Source organism: Clupea harengus, chromosome 4, assembly GCF_900700415.2.
Source record: "Clupea harengus chromosome 4, Ch_v2.0.2, whole genome shotgun sequence".
Taxonomy (NCBI): domain Eukaryota; kingdom Metazoa; phylum Chordata; class Actinopteri; order Clupeiformes; family Clupeidae; genus Clupea; species Clupea harengus.
The window spans coordinates 3,070,089-3,094,726 of record NC_045155.1 but is presented as its reverse complement, the minus strand read 5'-3'; the positions used below and the strand labels follow the sequence as shown (position 1 = coordinate 3,094,726).

At 45.8% G+C, this 24,638-nt stretch overlaps 2 protein-coding genes across 5 annotated transcripts in view; both read right to left on the bottom strand.

Annotated features, from left to right (window-relative positions):
• Positions 1-1,074: 1,074 nt before the first annotated feature.
• Positions 1,075-10,911, bottom strand: galnt6 (UDP-N-acetyl-alpha-D-galactosamine:polypeptide N-acetylgalactosaminyltransferase 6 (GalNAc-T6)). Of its 2 annotated transcripts, none has more exons than XM_031565796.2 (11): positions 10,678-10,911; positions 8,258-8,784; positions 7,563-7,735; positions 5,134-5,283; positions 3,823-4,057; positions 3,589-3,706; positions 3,112-3,312; positions 2,853-2,984; positions 2,626-2,727; positions 2,111-2,263; positions 1,075-1,758 (listed from the first exon to the last, which is right to left on the bottom strand). In XM_031565796.2, exons 2-11 carry the CDS (start codon positions 8,746-8,748, stop codon positions 1,645-1,647), a joined length of 1,869 nt encoding a protein of 622 aa, XP_031421656.1. In that variant the 5' UTR covers positions 8,749-8,784; positions 10,678-10,911; the 3' UTR covers positions 1,075-1,644. The 2 variants fall into 2 exon arrangements, with proteins under 2 accessions (XP_031421656.1, XP_012679745.2); XM_012824291.3 differs by having other exon boundaries at positions 10,659-10,906.
• A 1,060-nt stretch (positions 10,912-11,971) lies between these two features.
• The window catches only part of adcy6b (adenylate cyclase 6b), a 40,856-nt gene continuing 28,189 nt past the window's right edge, over positions 11,972-24,638 (bottom strand). For 2 of the 3 annotated variants that reach the window (XM_031565794.2, XM_042707588.1), the window contains exons 5-24: positions 24,428-24,549; positions 23,088-23,199; positions 22,540-22,667; positions 22,074-22,232; positions 21,333-21,474; positions 20,370-20,498; positions 19,666-19,694; positions 19,254-19,401; positions 18,982-19,079; positions 18,621-18,708; positions 18,313-18,429; positions 17,811-17,969; positions 17,397-17,572; positions 16,905-16,934; positions 16,787-16,813; positions 16,517-16,649; positions 15,324-15,587; positions 14,705-14,909; positions 14,117-14,241; positions 11,972-13,713 (exon numbers count right to left, since the gene is read on the bottom strand). In XM_031565794.2, the coding sequence (XP_031421654.1) occupies positions 13,588-13,713; positions 14,117-14,241; positions 14,705-14,909; positions 15,324-15,587; positions 16,517-16,649; positions 16,787-16,813; positions 16,905-16,934; positions 17,397-17,572; positions 17,811-17,969; positions 18,313-18,429; positions 18,621-18,708; positions 18,982-19,079; positions 19,254-19,401; positions 19,666-19,694; positions 20,370-20,498; positions 21,333-21,474; positions 22,074-22,232; positions 22,540-22,667; positions 23,088-23,199; positions 24,428-24,549 (2,517 nt within the window). In that variant the 3' untranslated portion in view covers positions 11,972-13,587. The remainder of the gene's footprint in view (positions 13,714-14,116; positions 14,242-14,704; positions 14,910-15,323; positions 15,588-16,516; positions 16,650-16,786; positions 16,814-16,904; positions 16,935-17,396; positions 17,573-17,810; positions 17,970-18,312; positions 18,430-18,620; positions 18,709-18,981; positions 19,080-19,253; positions 19,402-19,665; positions 19,695-20,369; positions 20,499-21,332; positions 21,475-22,073; positions 22,233-22,539; positions 22,668-23,087; positions 23,200-24,427; positions 24,550-24,638) is intronic. The other variant, XM_031565795.2, reaches the window with a different exon arrangement.

The window sequence follows — 24,638 nt, the reverse complement described above, 5'->3', positions numbered from 1 at the left end:
GAGAGTTAGAAGTAGAGGAGAGAGGCAAAGAAGCGAGCCAGAAAGCCAGAGCGAAGAGTGAGCCTGAGGTGTTAAACCTGATCTCCATTTCCACAAACCAATCCAATGTTATTGCCAAGCGTCCTGCCCTTTTGCCCAACTATAACCCCTTGATTGGTCATCTACTGGGACATGAGGGAGCCTGCTTAGTATGCAGCGCTAAAGGGAGACTCAAACACAAGAGAGAATCAAACACAACTGTGTGGAAATACTTTAGATTGTCATGAATTAGATTGACATTATGAAATCAGCCTATTTTCCATTTTGTAAGGATCAATTCGAGACTAAACACAAATATGTGTACATTCATGTGCATTTACAGATAGTTTTAGCTGGTGCAATCATCATTAAGGTCAACTTTGTGCCTAGGTGATGGGGGTGCATACATAATGCAAGAACCGGCTTCTCCCCTACAGCAGGTGGTTTGGCCTGTTTCCTCAGATGTGTGAAGCCCTTTGTGGTGTTGCTGTGACTGTAAACAAATTGAGTCTTTTGCTGTGAGATGATCAGAGAGATGTCCCCTGATAAGATGACCCATCACCCCCTGGCCAAAGTATCAGAAATCTGCATGTTAGGATTCAGTGTTTTCGGTCTTGCACAACTGAAAAATGAAATCCCATTTCTCTCGAACTCTCTGCGGCTATTCTGCAAAGGCTCATTTGGCAAAGACAAATTTACATTCTAAAAAACATTCTTTGAGCATGTGCTTTAGTTATTTTTACATAATTGGAAAAAATTGTATTGTGTACCAATGTTGTACCAATGACTCTAGAAAGCCTTTTACAGTCATTGGGTTGCACTGAACACTTGCTCATTGTATTCATAGGGAGCATTAGTACTGCTGTAGCTCTGAGCCTGGTATATGAATCTCTTCAAGAAAGAACAGCTCTACAGAGCATTGTCTAGCTCCTTTGCATAAATCTAACTTCAACATAACAGACGTCCCATTGGTTTGAGGTCTGATGGGCGAAACGATCACCCTTAATCTCAAACCGCATAAACAGCATGAAAGAAATTGCCTTCCCATCAAACCACTTAAATAAAAATGGCATTTATTCTTGGCAAGAGATATGAACATCTTTCAAAAAATGAATATTTGCAAAATACATGAAAATCTCAAAAATATTCATTTGTCATAATCTCCTAAGCACTTCGATTAAGTGATCAAGCTTTTCAACAGCATGAGTGTCAGCAGCAGCAGCAGCACAGATGCAAGAGACCACGCCCACGGGGTCTTCTTCAGAGAGAGAGGGGGGTGAACAGCGGCGGACTGTAGTCCACTTCCTCCATTGCATAAATTACCCTGGATTGACCCACAATCCCTGAGTCTCCATCCCCGTTCCACTCTACCAATGAGAGCGTGTCATTCAAGTCACTCATAAGGTGCCGGCACAATGCCTATTATCCAGGCCGAGACGGTCCTCTCAGATCAGAGATGGCCGCCCGTGCTTTTCCGCTCCTTGTGTGTGTGTGTGTGGACCTGATTGTGGTCTAGCCACTCAAGGTCTGAGTCCAGGGGGAGGGCTCCGCCTGGCTCCGGGGGTGTGGTGTGGTGGGGTGGGATGGGGCAGGGCAGGGGGGGGGGGGGGGGGAAGAGGTCAAGGGTCAAGTGAAGGACCAGTGCTGTTGCAGGTCAGCTGCGTTGCAGGGGCTGATCACCAGCCGGCCAGAGTTGAGATGGAGGCACTGTCCAGACGAGGGGTTCTTCAGGAGCTGCTCCTAAACGCAACACAACAAACCACACATGGCTTTAACAAGAACAGTGGGGCTGAGAAAAACAGAATGAGACTTAACCTTAATGGAGGACGACAGAGACTGCCAGCATTTAACGCAATATGTCCTTAGATTAGATTAGATTAGATTAGATTCAACTTTATTGTTATTGCACAGTGTACAAGTACTGAGACAACGAAATGCAGTCATGGCCACCTTAATATGAGAAGGGGCGTCTGAAGTGAGCAGAGTCTGGCCATACACACTATTAAAATACGCGTATGGCCTCAACTCTTCACAGAATAAAAACTCTAGGCGTGGGTTGTTGATGTTCCTGACCGTGTAGGTCATGCCTTACCTCTGTAAATATCCAGTGCTGCTCCGGAGCCACCTGAGTGCCCCTGCCCTTCAGATGGCACAGCTCGATTGTCACGCCATCACTCTTGGCATGCAGGCAAAGCTGCTTGCCAATGTTGTGTCGCAGCTCTTGGTGAGAGCTGTATTCAAAGTACTGGAAAAGGGACAAAGAAAAACACCTTCTTTTTTTTTTATATATATAGCCTCACACAATGGGTAATTGATACATTTTAAATATTCGCTTTCAGGCTACTATTCCACACTGTCGACAGTGGTACAGGAGGTAGAGAAGTCGTTTAGTAATCAGGAGGTTGCTGGTTCAATTCCCTGTCGAAGCGTCCTTGAGCAAGACACTGAACCCCTAATTGCTCCTGATGTGCAGTGTGCCATCAGTGTAAAATGTGTATACATCCTTGTAAGTCGCTTTGGATAAAAGCGTCTGCTAAATGACTAAATGTAAATGTCCACACTGGCCACATTATACTCTAGAGAGGAATGTGGTATTAGCCTGGTTACCTGGTTGCCCCCCATGTTGTGACACACATACATAATCACTGGCTTCCCCCCGGAGTTATTCTCTCCAACATCCAGGCAGCTCTGAGACCCAGAGTTCTTGATCTGTTCAAAAACACACAGTGATCAAAATGAAGGGCATCTGTATTCCTACGTTATCTTGTTACTGCAATGCATGAGCCTCACTGATAGCTGAGGCGACGGCACGGGACCAAGTTCTAAACACTCACTGCTCCAAATTTGACAGGGGTAAGGTCAGGTACAAAGGCCTCTGGGTAGACATTTTGGAGGTACCATGTGAAGTTCTTGCACTGTAGAGTCTCCCTGAGTTTCAGGCGATCAGATATGTCCCCAAACTGCATCTGTTGAGACAAACAAATTCATTTAGATGGTCACTTGGTTTCATAAGAGCACGGCACCCTGAAGTTCCTACATGCTCTCCATTGAATCCCATAAAAAAAAAAAATCTTATTGTGACTGGACACAGACCTCTTTGGCCATCTTTGCAGCGTTCGCGTTGCGACGGTAGTAAATCTGCTTGTAGTCGTCCATCCAGACTTCAGCGAGGCGCACCTGGTTCCGTGTGATCACCTCGGTGCCCTTGGGGAAGGTGTGAGGACTCTTGGTGCGGAAGACGTGACCCACCACTGAGCACGGGAGAATCTCCAGAGTTCCCCCGCACTGCCACACCTGAGCCCAACACCGGGACACATAGAGGAGGATTCAGTATGTGAACTACTGTGCACACACACACACACACACACACACACACACACACACACACACACACACACACACACACACACACACACACACACACACACACACACACACACACACACACACACACACCATTTAAAATAGAAGTTATAGTAGAAGGAGAGAAGAAGTAGTTATAAAGGAATTATATGTTCATGTAAGGTTTCGTGACTTCATGAAAGAGTGATGTGAACAAGCGACACTAACCCGAAAGGACATCTCCACATTCTCGCCCCCCCAGATCTCCATCTTATCATCATACGTGCCAATTTTCTCAAAGTAGGCCTTGGAGATGGAAAACAGACCACCTGCAAAAGTTGGAGTTCTTGCAGACATAGAGAAATGTAATACATGTTAGACATAGGATGTATCTGAATAGATGTAAAAATGCTTTAGTGTCATTAACATTATGCAGTAGTTGCAAAGCCATAAAACACTCACTTCACTGGGTAGGTTTCGTCTTTGCGTTTCTGCTTTTCATAGTCGGGGATGGCCTCCCAGCCGAATGTCAGACTCCAGTCAAAGTTGCCACGGTTGTATGCATGGGCTGTGGTCACAGGCTTGTGGAACTGAAAATTGTTGAGGTCAATAGTGACTATCTCTGGGCTGACCACCGCAGTGGGCTCCTCCACGATACGGGCCAGCAGGGGCTCCAGCCAGCCATGGAAGCACTCGCCTGGAAGGCAAGGCCAAAACATCAGCTCACCAAGATGGCCACCACAGACCACCACAGGCCACCACAGACACATGTCATTCTCACCTCCCACAAGCGACAGTCCAGAATAAATAAGGCCTCACTCCTATCGAGGATGCTATACATTTTACTTTGGTGAATTGTAGGTCAAATGACTTCTCACCTTCAGAGAATAAGTGCTAATCTCCCCCCCCCTCCGTCATACTGAGGGAACTACACCTTTTCAAATCGCCAGAACCAGCAGACTAGTCGGTTCAGTTCCGCCCTTTACCAGTGGAGCAAGTTGCGAATACCATACATATGAGTCCACCTCACAATGAATACATGCCAAGAACTTCCGAAACATTCCAAAAGCTTGACAGGACAAGGACAAAAGGATGTTTGTGGAAACAAAAATGAGGATGGTTGAGTAAACACTAAATAACCTGCTAGTGAGGCAGTGACAGTCGGCTTTCCTTAGCAAGTCTGGTTTTACTTCAACACGCAAGAATATCCACACTATTTCAGTAACATAATACCTGTAACATTTTAATCCTCAAGACTGAGGTAGAGATTGACCCTTCCTGATTCATAACACCTCCCTGCCTCTTCGAATGTCTGGTGCATCTGAACAAAGTCACATTAGTCTAGCGAGTCACATTCAATGATTGAGAAAACGAATGTACTACGGACATTGTCTAGAAATAGGGCCTTTATGAAGTTTGTAATGAATTAACTGATTCTCAGTGACGCCTACCCATCGTTTGCCTTTTGTCTGTTTGTCAATCCACATTCCTTCCTATTGTGAAACAAGATGGCTGCCAGAATGTGAGGGATTTGTACAGTCTGACAGTCTCGTCTGCAACAACATGACTTGGGTCATTTCACTGAATCATTAACGAGCCAATTTCTCTCTAGAGAAATTATCTTAATCCATCATTATCTCCGCATGGGGAAATATTCACAGTAGTTTGACCCAAACAGCATGGTTACCCATACACGCCCACAAGAAAAACGCCCTGTATCATCAAACCACCCAGCTATGCCTCAGGCAGGCACAGGAACGCTTGGATACCTACAGTGAGCATCCAGGAAGGTGAGCACCTCCCCACGGGCTTGGCCGGCCCCCAGCAGTCGTGCGGTGATCAGGCCTTTCCTTTCCGGTTGCCGTAGCACTCGCACGATCTTCAGGGGTTTCACGTATTCATCTAGCTGCTCCTTCAGGTGATCTGGCAGGAATAAAAATAGAAATAGAAATAGAAAAGCCTTTATTGTCATTGTATTAGCATACAACTAAATTTGGAGTGCTGCTCCTGTTGGTGCGACGAGGGACAACATATAACACAACAACAACAACAACAACATATAACACAACAATAGTTCAACTATATAAAAAAGGACGAATAGCTTAAAAAAAAATATATATATATATATATATATATATATTAAGAGTTCAAGTGCGGTGGTATAGATTAAAGTACTTCCCTGAGGAACAATAAATACAGTAACAGTACTTCCCTGAGGTGCTTTACAATAAATACAGTAACAGTTTTGTTTAAACACATGTGTAAGGTGACTGAGATGGCATATATGACTTGCAGTCAATAAAGTGATTAGTGTATTAATATTGCACAATGAAATTCTATGTTCATGTCTGCATTTAGTGTTCTGATAAGGGGAGAGATGAAGACTTGTCTGGGTAGTTTCACACAACAATCACTGCTAACTGATATCAGAGACTTAGAGAGGCAAATTCACACTCACAAACTGAGAGGCTGCAGGACCCCTGAGATTATGCATGTTAGCATGCTTTCATGAATACAGTGACTGAATACAGAGGCATATACAAAGGAGTACTGTTATGTGGCTAAGCAGGAACTAACTGATGGCTATTAGCATTATACTGGCCCACACCCGGTAGCAATGACAGTCGTTTTACCCTAAAAAATAGCATACACTAGAGAAGTTGATACTACATTTACATTTAGTCATTTAGCAGACGCTTTTATCCAAAGCGACTTACATATGTGCGACTTACAATGTATACACATTTTTACATTTTACATTTACACTGATGGCACACTGCACATCAGGAGCAATTAGGGGTTCAGTGTCTTGCTCAAGGACGCTTCGACAGGGAATCGAACTAGCAACCTTCTGATTACTAAACGACTTCTCTACCACTGTACCACTGTCGCCCCAAATGTCATGAAGCCCTGCACAATGCCCAGGTAACCGTGTTGCTGGGATATTCTAGCGCCACACTGTGTTTACTGAAAGCAACATCATTCAGACATCGGGCTTGGGCAGTCACTGATCATACTCTAAAGCTCCTGGAAGGTGTTGGTCGTGCTTTCAACATCCTTACGTGGACGGACACAAACACACACACACACACACACACACACACACACACACACACACACACACACACACACACACACACACACACACACACACACACACACACAAAGAGCGAAAGAGTAACAGAGCTGCTCCAAAACACACACATCTACAAGCAGCTTACACAAACCAAATCTAAAACTGGAGAGGAAATAACTGCTGGCCTCCATATCAGATTCTATCTATTCAAATTCTCTCCATCATCTAATAATGACCTAGGTCATAAAAACCATAGGTCACCACTGAGGAGGTAACAGTGTTGCAACAGAATGTGTGATGTAATTTCAGGTCAGGACTATTTAAGTAACCCATCTGGCTATAACTGTCAGTCCGCTGTTTAAATTTACACGTCATGTTTCAGTGCGTGTGAAAAGCAAGGGTGGCTAGAAGCGAAAGTGACAGAAAACCAGGACACAAAGCGCCTTTGTTTAAATGTTCACATTTTATCATTTGCTGGTTGAGGCTAAACAAGAGTATAAGCTAGGCTTATCAAAAAGAGTAGGTTTTATTCTCCTTATCACTTATGAATGTAGTGATAAGACCTTAGATCGATGTGCTGCCTGTGCACAGGAAACACAAGAAACACCTGATAAAATACTGCTAATGCGGCACATAAATAATAGTAAAATAATCTAGTACAATAATTATTTAATGGCACAAAATCGGCAAGTAGGCAGTGACGTCAGAGGGAATTGGAAGGATACAGAACCACATCAAAATGGAACCGTTTGCGAAAGGCAGAGAGAACTTACTCAAGTTTCACTTGAGAAAGTACACCAAGAAGCACTGTCCATAATTCTACAGGGACCTATCTGAACTGAAACACTGTGTTCTTCCTAGTTCTTTGTGGGTCCTCTCTAAAGCAAACTGTTCTAAATGAAGCCATTTGTACACAACGGATGTATTGAAAAAAACCTTATCAGCAGATCTGGTATGTAATAACTACGATCCAACCACTCACAGCCTGAATGTTCAACACAATCCAGAACACATCACCAGTCACACATCACCACAAAAACAGTACTTCCTGGTCAAAGGTCAGGTTTCTCCCTTCGGCCCCTTTGTGACATCACGCGCTCAGTAAGAGCTGCCCAGCCCCATGTACCTGCTATGCTGGCGTCGTCCACCATTATGATCTCAGTGAGCAGGTCGGCCGGGGTGGTGTACAGCACGCTGTAGACGGTCCGCAGCAGCGTGGACCAGGCCTCGTTGTGGAAGACTATGATCACGCTGGTGGTGGGGAGAGGGGGACAGCGGCGGAACTTGCGCTCCACACACCTGGGAGAACATGGAGAGAGGGCAACAGCAAGGGGGATAAAGAGTCCATGAGACCAACAGATTAACTCCCATATGAGATTAAACACATCAACCAGAATTAGATCACTGAAAAAAAAAAAAGCCGTAATTGTGCTGATTTTAACCAACTCATGAAGGACTACTACACCCCCCCCCCCCCCCCCCCCCCCCTCTGTTATTGAAGCCTGAAGAATCACACTGAATATTAAGCAGCTCAATCTGTTCACACATTTAAGGTGTATCTCATAGTTTAGTAGCCAGCCCTTACATAAATGAAATACTGCACACTTCAGTAAACAAGCAAATAAATAAATAAATAAATGAGCCATACCCCTTTTGTAAAAAGCCCATCAGTTTTAAATGTAGGTGGCATTGTTATGAGCGGCTAATGATTGTGACTAGTTTTAATGCATGTGCATGTCAAAGGGAGAGGGTAAAGAAGGCCTTTGTTTGATCTAGCTGGTGCAGAAAGCTGGGAGGGAAACAATGGGCTGTTATTCTCACTCGGGGGGCCGGGTGTCCTCCCCCAGGCTGCGGTGCAGGGAGATGCGGTCGCTGGCGTACTGGTTGAAGCAGTGCCTGGTCATGCCTTCCTCCTTCTCTTTCTCCTGCTCTGGCGTCAGCTTGTCGGTGGCGAAGGCGTTGCCAGAGGCCCCCGGCGCCTGGGGGTCCTGCGGAGGCCTCTCCAGCGCGGGCCGGAGCTCGGCCTGGCTGTAGAAGCCCGGCGGGCACTGCCGGTTGAAGGTGGGCTCGGGCTCGGGCCCCGAGGGAGGCTGCGGCGCCCCGATCTGGAAGCCCAGGTTGTTGACTGCGCCCATGACCATGCCCACCACGCGTTGCTTGCGATCCACCAGATCCTGGAACCAGGGGTCCTGCTGCGAAGGCCCGGAGGCCACGTCCCGCTGCAGCACCACCAGCACCACCATGAAGACCGTCCCGCCCAGCAGCGCCAGCTTCAGCGGGGACATGCGCCGGCGGAGGAAGAACAGACGCATCTTCCCCCAGAGGCCCACAGGGGACAACCTGAAACACTGAAGCCAAACACACACACACACAGCAGCTACAGTACATCTGCCTCTTTAATACAAGACACACACACAACACCATTCAAGAAAAACAGCGTTGCCATGTTAGGCAGCAAACCACCCACAAACCTATATCCTTTCGCTTCCCTTTGCTACACAGAACAGAAACTTGGGGGGCCCTTGCTTGAAGACACACATGAGTAAAAAGCACCGGGCTGTCTGCAGCTACACAGGCCGGAGGTTTGTGCCTGAGCACTCTCACACTTGCTAGTGACACAAACTCAACAAACCTTCTGCTTTTGATCTGATGCCAACACATCACAGATGCTTTCTCTCCTGACGGTATGCTCACCCGGAGCTTGTCCACAGAGCAAACAGGCCACACCTCGGGGGCAAACACCTCCGCTGTGCACCTGACGACAGCGCACACACCCTACTGCCTACACACACACCCTCCTTCAACTCCCACCCCCACCCCACCCCAGGCACACACGTGGCAACAGGTGACTCGCTGGGCTGTGTTGTGTAGCCAGCTGGGGGAGAAAGTCCCACAGAGATTACATTGGAGCAGCACCGCAGCGCTTTGCATGAGCACAAATGAACACACAGTTACGTGTGCGTGTACACCCACAGCGTGCCTTGACAACACCACTGCGGCTGATCTCACACTACACTTGAGGGATGAGGGAGAGGCTGGGCACAGGCTCGGTCATAACAACCACGCTCATTTAACATCCCATTTTAATGCCCGCGACAGAAATGAAGCCATTGTCAAGTAGGAATGACTCATCCTTTCAGAGGCTCAACACTCAGCCACTCACTCAAGAGGATACTTCAAACTGCAAAGCGGTTTGCTTATACTGACAGGCAATGAGAATCACATAATAATACATTCAGATTTCCCTTTAGGTTTTCATCAACAAGTTGACTCTGAGTTAATGGCTAATGTAGTACAGAGGAAGAGTGGGTATGAGAGGGAGGGGTGCCAACCGGGAATGCTTTTCTGAGAGCTAAAAAGGCAGAGGGAGTATCTTATCTGAACAGAGGCATGTACTGTAGGCCTGATTTACGTTTGAAAGGCTGCATCTCCATATCAGTAAAATCTCTATAGGAACAGTAGCCAATACTGTGATGTCTGATCCGCTCTTTAGTGTTGCAACCGGTCATGCTGTGGAAACAGGTTTGCCCACAATCTGTAATTGGCTCAGAATGTGTAGGTAGGCACAACCATACAGTTAAATATGTTTTGCCAAACAAAGAATATGTGCAATTAACCCAGTAGGCTTTTGTTGGATTCAAGAATTTTGTTAATAGTTGATTAAATGATGAACTTGTGAATATAACGTGTATAAATAGTCAACGCGAGTGTGCCAATAACACAATTAAATCACTTGAATTTACTCAAATGAAAATAAACTGTGAAAGGAGTACCCTTCAGTGAACACTCATGCACTCTCACACTTCCTTGCCAGACAACAGTCAAATGTGTCAAACGGCAGACAGCATGCGACATCAAAGCAGGAAACTCAGCTATTTTTGTCAGGAAGCTGAACGTAATTCCTCTTTCTCTTTCCAATTAAAAATGAATGGGAAGTGAAAAGTTTCCAAATGTAGCCCATCGGCTGTTATCCCAATAATTTACTAGTTTTAATTACAAGGTGCTACTTGTATGATTACTAATTTTCGAGAACTGGTTTAAAGAGTTTCACCTTCCGGAACAGACTGATACAAGATGAAATGAACCCTTTTTGTTTTGAAGTCAACAGGTCTACAGAAAATTCCTTTCGTAAAACTGTTCAAATCAGAACAACAGGCAGAAAACATGTTTAAACAGTTTCACTTAAGAGCATCCGCATTTCCTTAATTTAGTTTTGACTTACCTGAAAATAGGTCACTCACAATTTGTATGAACCCTGAAGACCGATTCAACCGTAGCTTTTCACGAACTTGATTATTTAGTAATGCAAAGAAGACGGACGGATGTCTTCGCTGTTCGCTTCAAGTTTTTTGAACAAGCCTATTGAATTTACCCAGGGCTGTAAGAATACGCGGCCGCCAACGCTGCCCTCCCGGCTTCCCTTTGAACACGCAACAGGTGCCATTCGCTGAAATGATTAACCAGCTTCTGCAGGGTCCTAGAGTCGTTGGTTTCCACGTCGAAGGTAAGGAACCCCACATTTGAGTTTAAGATCATCAAGCGCAAGACTCGATCGATTTCTGGACGAGGTGAACGCCAACGCCATGCAGTTAAGATACTGAAATGAAGGACTTAAATGTCTGGTTTTAGACTTTCTGAATTATAGCCAGTGGTATGGACACTTCGGTAGGAACTTAATTAAAGTTCAGAAGAGGATGCACAAGTTAACATAAGCATTGCCTCAACAGATTTGAATAATTGATGGGAAGGTAATTAAATACTAGGCTATCTCCAGTATCGCCGTCTTGTAACCGTATACAGATTTATTCAGAAATTGAGTCAGACGCGCCAAGGGGAAATGTCCCGGTGGGTCTATCCGATTACTGTCAGCGGCTGAAATCGTGATTGCACACTATTGATTGACAAGGTGCTGGACCGACTGGACACCATCTCGAGATGGACCACGCAGTCCAAGTCATTAGACTTATGTAGAATCTGTTTATGAAATATTCAGTTATGCGCTCGTTTGGACAACTGGCTCGGCTACCGTCTGCCAGGTGTCGAGTTACCCAAGAAGCACTGGAGAGTTTTTCTATGTACCACTCCACTTGTTTGTTTAATAGGCCTTGTGTTAGCAGGAAGATAACAACCCTGTCGTGCATTAGTAACACAAAAGGCTTGTAGTAACCTCTGTGTTCTGAGTAGTCCTTCTTCGATTTCAAGCCAAAAATGGACATAACAATGAAAACCTGAGCTGATGCTGATTATGTCATAGGCTAATAATGGGTCTCTCCAAAATGTTAGCAAAAATTGTTCCATTTAGGGAAGATTCGTTTTCTTAATTCGCAAATTCTTGGAATAGAAAAAAAAGACGTGCAAAACCCACATTATATTTCTATTACAGCAGGCAACTAAGGCAAAGTGATAGATTTGAAGGTCATCAGTTAGAGATTTTGAAACGGTTGCTTTGTGTGATGTCCCTTCACCCAATTTTCTTTTTGCATGTCCATCTCCTGATCGTTTCCTATTTACCAATAACTGTTACTGAAGACATCATTTATGAATGGGATTCAATGGACTTTATTCTTTCAACGCAAAAATCCTTCTTTAATGTGTGATGCACTCTTGCTTGCTTCGCCCCCGTTAAAAAAACAAAACATAAACAACCAAACCAACACAATCCTGACTGGAAAAACGTGTAGTGGAATCACCTGTAACAATATGGAGCAATGAAGAGTATTTCATACATTCATATGAAATCTTGGGAGGAAAAAAACAAACCTTGCTACAGAGCCAGCACTGTTAGTGAATCAGTTGTAAATAGGCTACAGACAATGGACACTTAGAAGGCATACTGTTGCACATTGCTGTAAAGTCTACTTGAGACAGTGGTCCTCAGGAAGTGACAATCAGCGGCACTGCCTACAATACACCTATGGCTGAGACTGCAGAGGTGGACGATCCCAAAGTGACCAATTAGAAGACCACATTGTGTTGGTATATAGAAAGTGTGCTGGGATCATCGTCTCACTTCTGGTGGAATACATCGTTACCATACTTTTAGTACATTAAAACTCTGCTTAACCAATGAGTACAGGTAGGGAAGAAAGTAACTTAAAAGAGGAATGGGCACGCATATCCCAAATACCGGATATTAAAAAATCACACATGCCTTGCAGCAGGTCATTTGGCAAAAAAGTCATTTTCATGGCATACTGTACCTCACAGTGAAGAGATAAACCCTTCTACATTAAGCACAGTATTATCAGTCATCCATCCTTCAATATTTATCTGTCCCACTTAAACCTTTTCTAACAGACACAACGCACGCACATACACACACACACACACACACACTCACACACGGCACATTTTAATATTTTAATAGCACAATCTGCAGTCCTGTGGAATTCGATGCCACAGTTGGTCCTTCATTCACATCTCTTCAGTTGTACGAAAAATATTTCTTCAAAGGAGAAAAAAAAAGGGTATAACTGATCACACACTTAATTAATAAAAAGGTAGCTTTTGGTCTCTAAGGCTGTCCGCTTGTTTCAAGATCTCTTTGTTCTCCTTCACATCACGCGTAGAACAAATGGAGCAAAGTTGTGCCCATCAAAGAACGTGGCATTTTCTGTCAAGGCTGACAAATAAGATGGCAAAAACAAATTGACAAAAAAAAAAAAAAGAGAAAACCCGCAACACAACTGACATTTGTTCCAAGTTGCTCTGAAATATCAAGCACGTTGGTGTATGCACTTAGTGTTCCTTTGGTCGTGTTCATCCATATTTCAAGAGTTCTTTATAATCCTTGCATATATTACTATTCCTTGTCGTTTTTCTTCATTATTTTTAACATCCCATGTGAGGGAAATAAATAGTGTATCCCGACTTCTGCACAGTCATTTCCTTCTGAGGGGAATGGCCATCAGTCTCCTCCGTCAAGTGGCCACACAGTAAGTGCACCTAGAACTGAGAAGAGTCTTTCTCCTCCATGGTGCATGTCAAACACAAGTAACACAGAGAAAAGCACACCCACACACGTACACAAGATCTCCTCAGGCAGAGTGGGTTCTCCCCACTATGCCTCATTCACAGGGGACCTCTGGTGGGGGGGCCAGACCCCATCCGTTTGTTGTGTCCTTACAGGAGCGGGGGGCCTCGGCCTGCTGCTAACTGTCAGGGCCACTGTTGAGGAAGTATGTAGTCATCTCCCCCTTGCCCTTGACCTTCACCATGCCACGACACTCAAGCTCGTAGCCTTTACTGACCAACACAGCTTGCAAGTCTGAGGTGACCTAGAAAAGGGCGAGAGAAATGCTCGGTGTTAAGACTTGAGATGAGGATGCCTCTGAAAATGTCTGATAATCAAGTTCATTGTTATTCTTAATCAACAACTACATGTCAAAGTAATTGTGAGCTCCTGTCTGTGGTATTATCTGATTTGTATGATGCAGTTACATTTCAGGTGCAGCAGATGGCAGCACTGACAATGACATGGAGGTGGATCTTGACTAAGAAAATGCTGCTGCACACTTGCTCATCCTTTCATCTCTTCACAGAAGTGCAACCTAAAGCACTTGTCTAGAGGAGACCATGCTGAATATGTGCGTCGACTCCATTTGATATACAAACTTGAATTCTTAAAAATTAACGACATGAAAATCATCAGCACAACTTTCTGTTGGTGGAGGTGACTACCTGAATCCGATCTGGGACTCCGGTGCTGTCCATGCGGCTGGCTACATTCACTGTGTTCCCCCAGATGTCATACTGAGGTTTACGGGCACCTATCACCCCAGCCACCACGGGCCCCATGTTCAGACCTGTCGACAGAAGAAGCACACAGCTAGCATTAGCATCCAGCCATCTAATACTCAGCATAAGCACACAGCTAGCATTAGCATCCAGCCATCTAATGCTCAGAATAAGCACACAGCTAGCATTAGCATCCAGCCATCTAATACTCAGCATAAGCACACAGCTAGCATTAGCATCCAGCCATCTAATACTCAGCATAAGCACACAGCTAGCATTAGCATCCAGCCATCTAATACTCAGCATAAGCACACAGCTAACATTAGCATCCAGCCATCTATTGCTAAAAACAATATCATAACGGGTTTCATATCTTCACCTCTGTAGCTCCTCAATTTAAACTAATGGCTTGAGAAATTAATTAATCTGTGGAGTCATGTGACGGCTCCACAAATAAACAACTTTATGTCATTCTGCTAGATAGACACACATTTGTACTCCAAGGGGTGAGTGGGGCAGCGATTCACTGACCTATCTTCATCTGGAAGTTGTTGAAGGAGTGTTCGTTGATGTGTGCCATCTGCTTCCTCAGCCGCATGGCGAAGTCGGCCAGGGCCAGGATGTGGGAGCGGCCCTCCCGGTCGTAAGTGGAGTCGTTGAGGCCAGACGCTGCCATGTAAGTGCTGCCAATGGTCTTGATCTTCTCCAGCTGTTTGAACTTCTCCTCGCTGATGATCTGCAGGTGACAGAAGAACCAAGGGAAGCTTAATATCTACGGGACATTGTAGAAACGCTACCACTTTCGTACCACTGGAGGAAGCTGTGTTCTGTCCCACTGGGTTTCTTAGCCCTGAGTTCACTGGTTAGCATGCATGAGGTGGAGGACAGGTGAGAAGGTCTTCTTCAATTATAGATAGACTTGCACTATGCGTGTAGAATATCTTAGAGGTGCATTATTCCAGTGACATTATTCCAGTGACCGGGCATGTTGGGAAAGTCCTACTATGTGAAACCGTAATCAAAACAACATTATCAAGATAGTGTTGTCGTGAGATTTCTCATCCCAGGACAGTAATCTCCTCTGGAACCACTGTCTACCCTTTCCCATGAAAGGGGTTTCTCCATGCCTTCCTTGCTCCACCCTTCTCACCTCGTCAAAGTCAGCGATGATCTCGTTGAGCAGCCGCAGGCACTCCACGCCCTCGTTGTTGGCCTCCAGCTCCACGTAGAACTCGGAGAAGTTGCTGATGGAGGCGAACATGACGGCCACGCACTCGCACGACTGGTAGTAGAGCTCATCGTTGCGCCTCTCCCGCGCCAAGAAGTGCGCCGCCACGTCCTTGGGCAGGATGTTGTGAAGGAGCCGGCGGTTGTAGGCCTGCAGCTCCTCCATTTCCTCCTTCTCCTCCGTGGCCTGGGGGGGGGGGAGGGGGCGCAGGGAGGTGTAGCAGAAGCTGAGGCACACTCAAAATAACTCAAACATCTTAGGGGGTTACTAACAGACGTCTACATAAAGGTGCAGTCCACAATTGGCGATATTCAATATGCAATATTCAAGCTCAACAGCCAATCAAAATACACCCCTCCCTTCCGTGCTCCTGAAGTAACATGTTGATTGGCCGGAGTACTGTATGGCTCCGACCGGGTCACTGTGTTTGTTTCCCATTTACAGAGCCAGGACTGTGTGCGTACATTGGACTTGAGATTGTATCTAAGCGCACACACACAGAACGGAACAGCTAGAGGACCCTGGGGAGCGATTCACTAACTTTGAAAAAAGTTGTTGTTTTTATTTTAGCGCATACACAGAACGCACAGCTGGAGGGCAGCAAGGAACAATTTGCTGAATTTGACAAAAAACATTTTTTTTTTTTTTCAAATTGCTCACTCTGGTTATTTACAAAGATTTCAAATGCAGTGATGTCGATGATGCTCTGGTGATAGCTTTAACAGCCCTGTGCCCTTCACAACTCTCTGGCTGAGTGAGAGAGTAATTAAGAGTGACTGCATGCTCTACTCTGCAGTGTATTTTCTTCTCTGTAGGACTGCTGAACTGTCTGTGCTTAGGCCGCCACTTCTACTCTAGGAGATTGCTCTTGGCTAAAGGATATAGGGACAGCCATCCATCACCCGCTGTAGCAGGCTGGTCTAGACAGTAGGCAAGGGAGAGCCACGACTGCAGAGTCAGTGTCACTCATGCTGCAGGGGGTGCGGTGCTTGAAGACCTTCTGCTTCAGTCTAAGGTCAGTACGCAGTAATGACTAAGGCAACAGGGAGGAGAGCTAGGAGAGGAAGGAGAAAGGTGTTTCTTTGGGTCTGAATGGGACTCTTGGCTTGCCGTACCTGCAGCTTCCACAGGAAGTCTAGGCGTGCTGTGGACTCCACCTGCTGGGCATGCAGGTACAGTGCCAGCACAAACACGGTCAGAATCACGGGGGTGATCACTCGCAGTGACACTTTGGTCACAGTCTTATCACTGTGCAGAAGGAGAGAGAGAGAGAGAGAGAGAGATCATCAGAGGAGATAAAAATGTCAGTGACGCGGGAAAATGACTGCTTAATCTTCATTATAAATCACAGGATATCAGGTTTTAAATCTGGAGTTTAACCTTACCAACTTTCCGTTCCATTGTAACTGGTCCTAAATGAAAAAAGAAATGTATGTAACACCAAAAAAGCATAAAGGACATATTAATAGTTTACACTGCGCTAGACAGAGGTTGTCTACTTACCACAGTAGCGTCTCATTCAAAGACCCAGACCTGAAATGACAGAGAGAATCCCCTGAGACATGCAAAAACACTCTGACTTCCTGTAGTTCTTATCTGAAAAACACTCTGACTTCCTGTAGTTCTTATTTGAAGAACACGCTCCCATTTAAGAAGTGATTATCACCTCCAAAGCTATGTGGCTAGCATAAACACCAGTGAATGACCCCGTGTTAGAGGAGATAAGGTTAGGCACTGTGTCTGGACATGAGCAGCGAGGAGCACCACAGAGACGGAATGCTTTGGATGGTAAGTAATTAAGTAAGTAAGACTTTATTTATATAGCACATTTCATTCAAGAGTTGCAATTCAACAAGTGCTTTACATAAAATCAATAAAAACAAGCAGCAAGAGCAGTGCAAGGAGTAAGAAGGAAAACAATGCAGATATAGGACATTTAAAAAAAATCATGATAAAAGTATAAATAGTGCAAGATAAAATGAATAAGGGACTCACAGGGTGTTGGCGGTGAGAAGCAGGTCGGCGTTGTCGAACAGCGCCCCCTGTGGCCACTCCACCAGCAGCAGGAAGAGCAGCTGCATGAGGAGCATCAGGGCCAGCTTGCCGATGCTGCTGATGTGCAGGTACACAGAGCTGGCCAGCAGGCTCAGGAGCACAGTGTAGGTGAAGTACTGTGGGCAGGCAGCAAGATAGGAAGAGATGGCCAAAATACATATGCATACATATATATATACACATACATACATACGCACGTGTACAGTTCATATGCCTCACCAACACCCAGAGACATAGGCATACATGCACACATGCATACAGACAAACATAGTTGGGTACGGATGGTCATACACCTAAACACACTTCAGACCTACAAAACCTTTAAAATCGGATTCACACACACACACATCTCACCTGTGGGAAGGGGCAGGGATAGTTCTGGCCAGGGCACAGGGCCAACTTATCCTGGGCAGCGAGCGAGACTTCATGAAGGAGGCACAGATTCACTGAGCTCACTGAAGCATTGACCTCACGAGATACACAGTCTTCCAGGACCTCTTTATCACACGTAAACTGCCAAGACAGGAGATGAGCACTCAGCATGGAAGACAACCACACACACACACACACAACACATGTACACAGAAAGCCAACCTCATTGACACACACACACACACACAAAACACATGTACACAGAAAGTCAACCTCATTGACAAACACACACACACACACACCCACAAAACACATGTACACAGAAAGCCAACCTCATTGAGACACACACACACACACACACACAGAAAACACATGTACACAGAAAGCCAACCTCTTTGACACACACACACACACACACAGCACTGTTTGTGATTGAGGACATCATGCAAATATATATAGGACTGAATCAGGGAGGAGGGCCCACCATGTTTACAAAGGCTGAAATAAACACAAGGACGATGGTGAGGACTCCCACTAGGGTGCTGTTGGTGCGAGACTCAACTATTCTCTTCGACACAGTCTGCAAGGCAACTGGAAAAAGCTGCAGTAATGAGGGAGGGGGAGAGAGAGAGAGAGAGAGAGAGAGAGAGAGAGAGAGAGAGAGAGAGACAGACGGAGGGAAATTACTGTGATGAATTTGACAAAACATTTCCAACATCTTAAAATGTCTCCGTGGTAAATCAATCAAATCAGTTGCTTGGCTACTGCTGAACAGAGGATGTCATGACCTACCTTAACACAGGAGTAGATGGAACAGATGAAGAGGATATGGGCGAGGATGACGAAGATGCTGATGAAGATCCCCAGCATGAGCGGTGTACTGCAGTTAAAAGCAAGGCAAGACATATTTTCCGTGAGATTCAAAGTCTCATTGCATTATTCCCTTCTGTTATTGCCATTATGTTCAGCTTCCTACTAAAATACAATACAATTTTTTTTTTTAATGTAGAAAATATAACTCATGATGAACAAGACAAAATCATCCTCAACAATAACAACAAGGTGACCTACTCTCATGCTCTCTCTGAGTGAGTATTTTGTGACTGTGTCTGAGTTTGTGTGTGTGTGTGTTTGTGTGTGTGTTTGTACTCACTGAGGGAAAATGATGATCTGAATGCAACAGATGAGGCAGAAAACCACAAGTGTACAGGCTACATATCCTCCAAATCGATCATCCACTTTTTTGGAGTACTGAGGGCACAGGTGGAATAGAGATGAAATACTTTTGAGACCACGGTGGCAGAGCGCAGTGTAACGTTTCAGCCACTAGGTGGCTAAGTCACCTCTTAAAACTCTCAGTCGAGTCTTTAGCCATGATGCTTAGCAGAGAGGCGGGGGGGGGGGAGGAACTGGAGCACTCTGTACCTTTTTTTCCATGGTCGAGTCCTGGAAGGTGAGCAGGAACTTCTTGACGTGGTCTTTGCGGAGCTGGTCAATGGAGCGGGCGTCGATGGCACGTCCCAGAAACTCATCCACCTCGTCCTCGGGGTTCAGAGTCTCCTGAGTGCACCGGCTAGCGGCGCCGAAACCGTGGGAAGAGAGCGGGAGAAAGAGGGGATGAAAAAAAAGGACGAGATGGAGGACAAAACCTAAGATGGCCTACTTCACAAAGACAGAGACAGTGCGCCCTTTTCAAAAAAACCTGTGGCCGTCCGCGTCTATAGTTAGTCTGGGGAGTCGATGAGAACTGCGCGGTAACTCAATAATAGCTTGTGGACTATTGTGGACGAGCGACAGAAGGGTTCTAGATTGGAGCTTTTGTGAAAGCAATACTCACTTGTCTTTGCTCGAGGCCTCGTCAATGCCCTGGGAACAGACGACAGGACAGGGGCAGATTAGCACACAGACAAGGGACAGCACTCAGACACACACACACAGCCTTCTGCAGCTGCTAAGCCCTCGCGGATACAGTGATGTTTTAATTAAGGCTCTGAGGCTTCAAATTACACATCCTACCTACTCCCTCAGGACACAAACTCCTCTGAGAGACAGGAAGGAGTGAAAGAAGAGAGAGAGAGAGAGAGAGAGAGGGGAGAAAAAAGAGAGTGAGATAGAGAGAGTAAAAAGAGAGAGGAAGGAAGAGGGAGTGTGAGAGATACTCTGTGCAAGCAGATTTGGTAAAGCGTGTAAATGTTTGCTAAGCCTTTCAAAAAAGTACCCCTTTGCCACAGGAGGAAAACAGCTGTGAATGGAACAAATCGGTGGCATCATATTCGGTTTTCTCGAATCTGAATGCGGTCGAATGAAGGGCAAAACAGACAAAACCCAACTACCAGTCCACTGCACTTTCCATTGCAGTCATTTATCAAATATTCTCAATGCACAGTGAATATAAAATGTCTGCCGTGGTTTCCTTTCTGTTCTATTTCCCCCCCAAAAATATCAGCTGAGATGCAGGGGCTGGGAGGGTGCAGACACACAGACAGTGCGACAGACAGAGGGTTACTGATGCTGCTGGGAGTGTGTGGGCCGCAGTCTCACCATCTGCCTGTAAACCTTGGAGTCTTTGGTTCTGGAGAAAGATCTGTCCGGCACCCAGCGAGGCATCAGCCCTTCACCTGAGTTGGCTCGAGCTCTCTGCAGCTTCGCCATCATGGCCTTCTCCTCTTTCTGTAGCAGTCACACACAGAGATACACACACACACACACACACACACAGAGATACACACAAACAAACACACACACAGATAGACACAAACACACACACACACACACACACACACACACAGATACACACAAACACACACACACACACACACACAGAGAGAGATACACACAAACACACACACAGATACACACACACACACACACACACAGAGAGAGATACACACAAACACACACACAGATACACACAAACACACACACACACACACACACACACAGAGATACACACAAACACACACACAGATACACACAAACACACACACACACACACAGAGAGAGAGATACACACAAACACACACACACACAGAGATACACACAAACACACACAGAGATACACACACACACACACACACACACACACACACAGAGAGAGATACACACAAACACACACACACAGAGAGATACACACAAACACACACACAGATACACACAAACTCAGACGCAGACATATACACACAGAGAATATTGACCGACACGTGACCAAGAGAAACACACACACACACACAGAGAGAGAGAGAGAGAGAGAGAGAAAAAACATGTCTTTTTTCTTTCTAACAAAACATCACTGTCAAACCTTATTCTGTGTGAGTACAAAACATAGCTTCTGGGCAAGGACATCCATGAAACAGATGAAAATCTAAAAGTTATTACCCTGGACAGATATAAAATACAGCACATATTAATAAAAGACTATAGTATAAAAAAGAATATAGTATGATCTCACAAAGTGTGCATATATATGTGTGTGTGTGTGTGTGTGTGTGTGTGTGTGTTTCTGACCCTTTTCTGGCTGCAGCCCAGCACGAGGAAGGTTTCTATGTTGTTCTCTTTGAGGACAGCGTTTCTCTCTCCTCCGAAGCCTGGCTCCACCTCGTAGTCCCCGTTCAAGTACTGCAGCGTGGCTTTGGTGATGTGGATACGCCTGCCAGAAGAGAAGAGAAGAGAAGACCTCTCACACCATTTCACACCACCACAACAGAACAAACTATAAGAGCTGTTTCAGTCCTGCTGTCATAATGGCCACATGTTTACCACCACAAATGCATCTTCTTAAGACATTTGCTCTAATTCGTACATTACAATACTGTAGTGCAGTGTCGATTAGCAGGATGTACTGAGGTGCCAGAGCTAACAAATTATATCATCCTTCTCATTACAAAATATGTGTAAAGGTACAAAAATCGAATGCTGTAGTAAGGCTTTTTGCGTATCATTTTTTCTTTGTAATCTCAGCCTTCAGTTGTTTTCCTTCATGGCAGATAAACTGTTAGTAAACTAGCGGATTGTGTTCTGGTTCCGCCCATCCTCTTGTGTGCATTCCTGCGGGCGAGGGGGCCAGGTGTGTGTGTGTGTGTGTGTGTGTGTGTGTGTGTGTGTGTGTGTGTGTCTCTGTGACTGTGTCTGTGTCTGTGTGTGTGTGTGTGTGTGTGTGTGTGTGTGTGTGTGTGTGCATTCCTGCGGGCGAGGGGGCCAGCAGGTGTGTGTGCTGGAGGGCCTCTCTGTGGGGGCGCTCCCACTCACCCCGCCTTTCCGCCGGCCTCCATCTGGTTGGCCAGCGTGACGTCGTTGGACCACACGTCAAACTGCCACTTGCGCAGGCCCAGCACGCCGCAGTGGACGCGGCCGCTGTGGATGCCCACGCGCATGTTGACGTTGACCCCCGTGACCTCTCGAACCAACCTGCGGACAGCAGCAGGAGCAGGAGATATGTATGCGGGGCCGAAGCTTCAGCAGCACTCTCAGGGCACACAGCCTGACCTCATTTTATGGTCAATCTAGCCGCCTGTTTAACCAGATGTCCCTGAATAGGGAACTTAAATGGCAAAAATAAATGTCACGGGTCTCAAAGCAAATAAAGAAATCAAATGGGCCCAAAAGAGCTTTGACAAGGACATCACACACACAAAAACATCCTGGAAATAAAGGGCAGCAGATATAAAAGAGAGACCGAGAGAGGGAGAGAGGGAGAGAGGGAGAGGAGACTTACGAAATAGCTTCAATCATGTCTACTCCCATCTCCACACAGCAGTGGGCATGGTCTGCCCTAGGTTCAGGAAGCCCAGACACACAATAGTAGCAGTCTCCCAGGATCTTAATCCTCAGACAGTGGTTCTCCTTCAGGGGCAACGCACACACACACACAACACACACACACACACACACATACACACAAACACACAAAACACATACACACACACACACACACACACACAATACACACAGACACACACACAAAACACACATACACACACACACACACACAAAACACACATACACACACACACGAAACACACACACACACACACACACACATATACACACACACACACACACACACACACACACACACACACACACACACACACACACGAAACACACACACACACACACAGAAAGCCAACCTCATTGACACACAGACACACACACACAGGGATGGATTATTAGAGTCACGGTTGATGGGAAAACTAATAGGATTCTATTGACCACATAATCACAGCCTTATGACAGCAAGGACTGCCTGTGCCAGACACTCACCCAGGCAAGTTTGTCAAAGCGAGCAAAAAGCTCGTTCAGGGTCATGACCAGCTCCTGGGCTGTACACTGGGAGGCCAGGCTGGTGAAGCCTTCGATATCTGCAAACAGAATACTGAAAAAGGGACAGAGAAGAGAGGGAGAGGGAGGGGTAGAGAGAAAGAAAGAAAGAGAAAGATAGATAGATAGATAAATAGATGAAAGAAAGAAAGAAAGGGAGATGGGGGAGAAAAGACAATTTAAAGAAGTTAAAAAAAAATCAATGATTTCTGCAAATATTGTCTGGGTCATCTTCGGTTGGCTGCCATTTGAGACAGTCCTTATAAAAGCCATTTGTGCAGCTCTGATTCTGTCCAAAGTGATGCAGTGCAGGTGGGTCACGCTCAGGCCCCTGCTAGATTAGGACAAATGGCCACGTGCAGTCAAGTGGACCTCTTTTAGATGCTACTTCCTACTGTCTGGAGAGACACCCTTGAATAACTCCTTGAGCACATACAACTCCATTCACAGTAGCCAGACCTGTTTTGACTAAAGTAAGAATGTCAGGTTCAATTTGTCCTTCGACTTTTGGTTTAACCCTTATTTGCTCTCACAGGCTCGAGTGTTTCCTCCTTTGTGCAGTGCAATGTTCCCGATGAGCAACAGATGGCGCTGTTTTCCCCCAGTAACTCAATGTCAAAGGAAGACACAGTTGTGGATTTAGTACTCGACAGTAAACACGAGTCAAATATATCTTTTAGTTTGCGAGGAGCAGGTAACATCCCTGCTTGGGTCTCTTATCTTTGTTTGGGGAGTTTATTTTATATGGCAGGAAGTTCATGTGCATTCTGTAAGTATGATGGTCTTATGCTGTATAAACTGTTACGGAAAAACATGCTCTTGGAATAGCCCACGAGTGTGACCCCAGGCCTAGAGTCAAAGATGTCACTGAGGGGGAGACATGTAACAGAGAGCACGACAGCGAGAAAGAGAGAGAGAGAGAGAGGGATGAAGAGAACAGGAAAGAAAGAACAGGAAGCGTTCTCCCACGGGGGACGGTTCCAGTACGCGACCTGCCATGAACCCGCCGGAGCAGCAGCAGCAGCAGCAGCAGCACGTTCTCAGGCCGTCTAAAGTCAGCGCCTCCTCGGCCACGGAGCCCCCTCATCGGACTGTGACCTACAGATAATCGCTCGGACAGATGCTCCTGTGTGTGTTTACTCCACACTCACCCCTTCAGCCCGGCTACGTGCGGGAACGACAGTCGACATATAGCACACGTCAAATGTAAAGGAAAAAGTCCAGTCACGCACTCAAGAGTGGCTGGTGTGTGTGTGTGTGTGTGTGTGGGTGTGTGTGTTTACCTGACGTTGTCGTGTTTCTGGATGTAGATCTTGTGGAACATCATATGCTCCTTCTTGGCATTGATGTCTGCCTTCATCTCCATGGCAACATGCCTTGGCAACACTGACAGCAGCAGGCGTTCCTGTGGAGACAGGGGAGAGTATGTGTGTGTAAGTGTGTGTGTAAGTGTGTGTGTGTGTGTGTAAGTGTGTGTGTGTTGTAAAAGACAGA